Source organism: Anarrhichthys ocellatus, unplaced genomic scaffold (assembly GCF_004355925.1).
Source record: "Anarrhichthys ocellatus isolate YVR2014 unplaced genomic scaffold, GSC_Weel_1.0 scaffold10, whole genome shotgun sequence".
NCBI classification, from domain to species: domain Eukaryota; kingdom Metazoa; phylum Chordata; class Actinopteri; order Perciformes; family Anarhichadidae; genus Anarrhichthys; species Anarrhichthys ocellatus.
The window spans coordinates 2,420,860-2,427,999 of NW_022280040.1; the positions used below are offsets into that span (position 1 = coordinate 2,420,860).

General features: G+C 43.1%; 1 protein-coding gene across 1 annotated transcript in view; it reads right to left on the reverse strand.

Annotated features, from left to right (window-relative positions):
• The window catches only part of pola1 (polymerase (DNA directed), alpha 1), a 37,973-nt gene that overhangs the window by 11,364 nt on the left and 19,469 nt on the right, over nucleotides 1-7,140 (reverse strand). Inside the window, exon 34 of the mRNA XM_031850276.1 lies at nucleotides 4,696-4,827. Within this exon, the coding sequence (XP_031706136.1) occupies nucleotides 4,696-4,827 (132 nt within the window). The remainder of the gene's footprint in view (nucleotides 1-4,695; nucleotides 4,828-7,140) is intronic.

Here is a 7,140-nt window from a genome sequence, read left to right on the forward strand (position 1 = left end):
ACACACACACACACACACACACACACACACACACACACACACACACAGCCTGTATTCAGTGTGAGCACAAACATATTAATTGTTTCCCATTCATACACATTACAATGATTTAATAAGACACACATCAAAGACTCAAGTGCCCAGGACTGTGAGGGCTGAAAGAAGGAAACGCAACCAACAAAAGCCCTTGTGCTCTGGTAATGTGACCCAAAATCCACACACGCACAGAAAAATATAAATAAAGTGAGATTAAGTTCCGCAGTACCGTTTGAGCCACAGAGAAACGACTAAAAACAAAGGAGGGCCGTGAGGCAGTGGAGAGAAAAATATAATTGAGGCATTTCGCCAGAGCGAGGGTGGGGGGGGGTGGGGGTGGGGTGTACAGTCGGATGTGAGAGAATAAAGGCTCATAATTGCATAATTACTACAGTGGATACCTGACACACTGAATGCAGACGTCAAATGTGTTCCGCATAATTTAACCAAATAGAGGCAAGACCCGGCCACGACAGGGCCCACATGGAAATGTAGCCTCTCTCTGCTGGTTGATTTCTGCTCCCAAAAACACCCCGGTTGGGTCCGATACTTTAACGATCACCTTCACTGCACTCGTTTGATGAAGAATAATCTCTCTAAATGATTCTGCAGAATGGACGCTGCTGTTTCCGACTCTCGATCGACTGCTTAGTAAGACGCTGCCGTTAGATATGGGCATTTTTTAGTGACTAAAGAATTTATTGATCGATAAGCAGATTCATTGATAGTGAAGATTGACATTAGTTGCAGCCCTAATCTGAGGTGTCTTTTCTCCCTGCATCTTTGTCTGAAAGGTCCGAAAGTATTTTTAATCAGTTATGCAACAAAAGACTATTTTCATTATTGATTACTATGCGGACTGATTTCTCAATTAACGGTTTTAAGTGTCAGATTAGGATGAAAAATGCTCCGAGCACAATCCAAGAACCCAAGGTGACGTCATTAAATGTCTGTTATTGTCCGAACAACATGCCAAAACCCAAAAATATTAAATAAAAAATAATGTAAGAGCAGCGAACTGTCACATTTCAGAACCATCAAATGTTGCCATTTCTATTTGAGGCGTTACTTAATTAATCGATTATAAAAACAGCTAGCTGATGAATGTTCTTTTGATTGACTAATCTTTGCAGTTCTGCTGAGGACATCATGTTTGACTATTTTCTTACATTTGTGTGACTTGGCGAACAGGTGTTAATTCACTCTATAAGGTGATGTCTTCAAATTGCTTGCTGTGTGCAAACAAAAAAAAAAAAACACATATTCATGAGAATAGTTACAGATTATTGTTCTGTTAATCTTCTATCTACTCACTAGGCTAAGAGGGTTGTCTGGTAAACGGAAGGTCGACGGTTCGATCCTTGGCTGGGACGTGTCCTGAGTCGAAGTGTCCCCGAACAAGACACCGAACCCCTAACGGCTCCCCGGGCGCCTGTCACGGGCAGCCCACTGCTCCCTATATACAGGGATGGGTCAAATGCAGAGACAAATGTCCCCCTTACCGGGATGATTATAATATAATAACAATTTTTTAAAAATCTATTAATTGACTAATTGTTTCAGATCTATTGTGAATGCTAACAAAGTGGAGAAGCCTCTCTGACATCACTGCTGTAGCAGAGGAATCCACCTGAAACACACACACACGACTATTGATGCTTTCAAAAAATATTTACACGATAACATTCTTGATATTTAATCATCACCAATGCTAAGTTAAGTGATGCTTTTGCATGATTCCAATGCGCAGAAACTCTGTTTTACAGATCTGTTGATTAAATCAACTAATCGGCAAAAATCGTACGAGCGTCAATCGACTTTGAATGTTTTGGTCGAGGTCGGGCCTACAGCAGTCAACACGTCCAGCTCTGGAGTGAATAGACCTTCAAATCGGTCTACTTCACAAACACACACACACACACACACACACACACACACACACACACACACACACACACACACACACACACACACACACAGTGAATAGAGCTCAAACGGTTCCACTTTGTACCTCCTCCGCTTAATCAAAGCTTCTCTATTCAGCAATTTGACCTTTTGTTCAAAACAGGATTATCACCTTCTCTGGTCTTCATTCACCCTTTCTCTCTCTCCCTCTCTCTCTCCTCTCTCCCCCTTTCTACTCTTGCCCCTCAGCCCGTTTCCAGGGGCGACCCGCATGACGAGGGTAATTGCAATAATTTGTTAAATGCCATGGCAACGGTGGTTAGATGGGAGGGGTTACCCCAAAAAAAAGAAAAAAAAAAAAAAAAAAGAAAAAGAAGAATTGGGTGGTTCAGGAAATGAGCGAATCTCTCATTTTGCCAAAGACAGCGGGACGAGAGGAGGAAAGGATGACAACAGTGTGTGTGTGTGTGTGTGTGTGTGTGTAAGTGAGGAGTGAACAAGTGTTTGCCCATTCTCAGGGGGCTGGTTTATTGATAATGGTGGGGATGGGGGGTGGGGGGGCAGGAGGTAATTTCACTAATGATTAATGTCTCTGTGGTCCTAGCTTAGGACGCCAACACACATGCACGTATATTCTTGTACACACACACACAGAGGTGCAGAGCTTTCACACTATCTGGCCAGACAAACAGCTCTATTTGAACTCTCCCTCGGCCTGAAAGGAATCCTTAATTACACAATATTACCCCTCTTCATTGCCCCGCTGTGTGTGTGCGCTGTGTCCGCCTCCAGTGGTGTGTCTGTGTGTGCATGCGTGTGTGCGCGAGTGTGTGTGTGCGCGCGCGCGCGCGAGTGTGTTGCCGTGTGAGGTGTAAGTATTCAGTGGTAGCAGCTGTTTCACACATCGTGACAAAGGGGATGGGGGGGCTCGATCCCCGCACATTCACCAAACTAATTGATTTCTGTTCAGCACTGTGGGAGAGTTACCCCCACATACACATAGACACTTTTACAGGCAGACAGTGCATTCCACTCACTCAAGACGAAGGTGTTAGAAGCTACCAGGAGAGAGAGAGAGCGAGAGCGAGCCCTACAAAGACAACACAGGCGTCCAGTTTACTTCAGTCTCAGGCTGCTAAGGCAAAACCTAATAACGCCTGTTGAGACAAACTTGTAATTCTAGTTTACGCAATAACAAGATTGAGAATCTACAGCCATGTCAGCAGCTCTGTCAGGCTGCTCAGTGCTTTGGGCTAACTGCTATTGTCAGCATGCTAACATGCTCACAATGCTAACATGCGGATGTTTCGCAGATCATTCCTACCGCGATCACCACTTTAGTTCAGAGTGTTCAAAATGCTACCGTTTGCTAATGCTAGGAATGTCCTGTGCAGGTATTTGGTCGTACACCAATGTATTGGACAAGTAGACGGGATGGTGGCAGCGGGTCACGGTGGGGAGCTGGTTTGTTGGCAGCGTGCGAGTCTTGTTCCTCTTTACGCGCCTCATCCAACATGGACACAGGATGAAGTGTGTTGCATGTTTTAGGGCTGTAGTCAACCAAAGAAAATCTACCTGCTCTTTAACCAATCGATTGGTCGATGGTGGAAAAAATATCGGGATGTTATCTTTAAATTAACTAAATCTGAAGATCCTCGCAATTTAGTTGAAATTGATCAATTGGTGAACAATTAAAACAGATACCTAGCGGCAGCATTTAATCATTTTTAAGTGTGCAACTATATTCAACATGTATTTGATCGTGTGGCCGTGCACATTTTGCACGTCTCTGGCCTCGTGTTCTTCTATCTGGACGTCTGAACGGTGAAGTGGGAAGTCAACGCACCGTATTTTCACACCTTGCCTGCTTTTGAGACGGCAAAATGTGCCAAACTGCAAAAATAATAATCTTTAAAGTCAAATACTTTGGATTCGTTTTATTTTTAGTCCTCGCTGTATCTCTAGTGATTCCGTTCTCCCAGATGTATCACTTAAATTCCACCCTATAACCTCAACAAAAAAAAACCGGACAAAAAGTGCATGTTAAACTTGGTATTCAAAGTAAGAATGGCCATTTAAGTATTTTCACAGATCATGCTCTAGAATCTTTCTGGTGCTCTTTTCATTTCGCTGGCATAATGTGCTCTTTGGTGGAAAATGTCAGCGCGGTGCCCTGCTGAGGTTTCCATCATCTCTCTCTCTCTCAACATCTTTTTGATGGCTTCTCTTTTCATTACTGAATCAGCTGAATCCCACATTGTGTTAAATACAGTCCAACGTTTTCATAAACAGTGAAAGGTCAATTTTCACCAGACTTTTCTCCTCTCTGACCACTTGAGCTTGTTTTGTGTCAGCTGCAGCATTCATTTCATTTCTTTATGTGAATGTGTTGATTGATATAGTGGCATGCAAACAACCACGATGCTTTGCAATGCAAATGGTTTAAGAGGAGAGCTTCTGGACCACGGATTTACATTTAATGTATACTTTTGATGCGTTTGTGAATTAACTGCAAGTTCATTCAGAGAACAAGCTTTAAAGAGAGAGAGAGAGAGAGAGAGAGAGAGAGAGAGAGAGAGAGAGAGACCAGCTGTGCTAGTCTAGTTGCAGCATTAAACACGGAGTAAAAAAGTCCATTTGTGGCCCTGCAGGTGGTGAAGTACATACATGAATGTTTGTGTGTGCTTGTGTTTTTGAGTGTGTGTAAAAGCAGAGTTGTATTCCCAACTGGCACACAAACACACAAATACTCACAGAGTAGTATTTTTTGATGTGACGACGGATATCATGTAGCAGTTTGTTGCCGATGTTGATGGCGTAGTCGATGGGTCGGCTCCCGCAGGGGACGTGACAGCATCGCAACAAGCCGGGCTCCAACGTCAGTCCCTGGGAAAGGAGAAAATGCGTCACGACAACAGATGGATTCATATATGCTCGACATCAGCTGCAGTTCGAGAAAATAACCCTATTCAATCTTGTTCAAAGTAACATGAATAAAAACAGGCGACGGTGACGCTGCATACAATCCATTCTCATGGCTCACGCAAACACTGTGGATGGTTTCAACCGTCTGCTCTTAAACAAAGTGCTGAATGATAGGAATGTCTGCACAACACTGCAGTCAGGTGCAGCTGAATAATTGGAAAACATACATCTGTGACTTTTACTGTGCACAAACGAGTGCCACACTAATAAAATGTATGCCATGCGACACACTTCACGTAGAACTCAGCCCTTACTTTTGTGTTTTATGTCGTCTCTCACTGAAATGCATCTTGGGAGTTGTAGTTAAAGTCTCACATTTCGGGGGTTTTTTATCCACAGGTTGTACCTTTGAATTTCTATGAAAGAACCAGCTATTTTCTAACACACTTAACTTCTGCTCATCCTAGCTGTGATATTTAAAGTAAATCTAATTTGCATACATTGAAAGGCTTTCAGGTGACGGAGGGAAGCGTTTACTACACTCACTGCAATACCTACAATCTCACTCCCACCACAATTCATGAATGTAGCGTCCTGTGCATAAATATATGTGTGTGTGTGTGTGTGTGTGTGTGCACAGGGATTCATCACAGCTAAGCAGTTATGTAACATAGCAACTTGGCCATTACCTGTAAACCTCTACAAAGAACATGTCAGAGGCATGGAGGGTGAAAGTAGAGTCCAGTAGATTTTAACATTATTGTAGCCAGAAGAAAACAGGTCAACGGGACCTCTACACCAATGAATCGTCCACTTCAGAGCAAGGCATACAGTTAATGTCATGAAAACAGCTTTAAACACTCACTCCTTTAAACCTGAACTCCATTTAACTGGAGCTACAAAAATAAAAGGTCAATAACACAAGTAAAAAAAAAAGCCACACACAGCGTTTTTGTTTGCCTACTTCATTCTTTTTACATAACAAAACTCCACATTTTCTGCCAGTTCAAGTCATTTTACTCCCTTTAATATGCAGCTCCACACATTAACCCCCCCTCCATCTTGGTCTATCCGCCTCTTCTTCATGTCTCCCCCCACACCACCCTGTCTGCACTGGATGAAAGCAGCCTCCCTTCTTCTCCTCCCCTCAGACTCTCTTATCTCACTTGTTTCATTCCAAACTTGATAACAGGAATCTCCCTCCCAAACAAGTTGTATCTATATTAAAAAAACAAAAAAAAAACACCCTTCGCTTGCCAGTTGATTCACGGCTGCGAAATTAAATGAAAATATGACAAACACCCAAAGTATATTTTTGTGTTTGCGTGAGACTTCTGAGAGAAATATTGCAATCTAAGGATCATATCTCTATACACACACACACCACCCCTCAAAGTATTGTCTCCAACCCCAAAATAATGTCATCTTTAACACCGCATGCCTGCGCCATAAATAGCCCTCTACAAACCTGTATAATAATGTTATAAACATTTAAGCTCCCCTGCTGTTTTCCTCCATGTCTTGGCCTCACGCTCCATCTAAAGTCTGGGAAATCCCTGCAGCTCCATCCAGCTTTTTCTCCCTCTATACTTTATCCTTTCATCCCCCTCTCTACCCGCTCCCCTCATCAAACAACTTTCCTCCTCTGTCTGTCCTCCATCATCCATCACCGCCGCCTCCTACCATCTCTGGCTCTGTGTCAGTGGTGGAGTCAAGGCCCATCTGTCCTCCCCTCTCACTGAGCTGTTAGACCATGCTCACCACCCTAATTAACTTACTGTCTTATCAGTTTCTCTCTCTGTGTGTGTTTGTGCGTGCGTGCCTCTGATGCATGCTGGAAAATTAACCAGCAATCAGACGAATCCTGGTTAGTTTAGTCTGAAGTTGGGAATTATTCCTAACAACTTTTCCAGATGTTACCGTTAAAACCACAAAGCAGGAAGTTGTTGTTGTTTTTTTGCCTTTTTCATCGACTTAACCAGAATCTACCGCTTTTCTGGTATGTCTTATGTGCGAGTGTGTACGCCTCTCAGTAAAACATATCAGAGTGTCTGCTGAAGTGTGTAATTATATCCACCTTTATGGAGTGCGTGTGTGTGTATAACACTCCTTTTTTTAAATTTAATGCAAGTCCTCTCTGCCAGCGGAGGACAGAGGGTTGTCAGTTTTATTAGTATCTTTCAGACGGGAAAAAGCTGCGTGCCCTGCTCCTCATTAGAAGCTGATAACACACACACACACACACACACACACACACACACACACACACACACA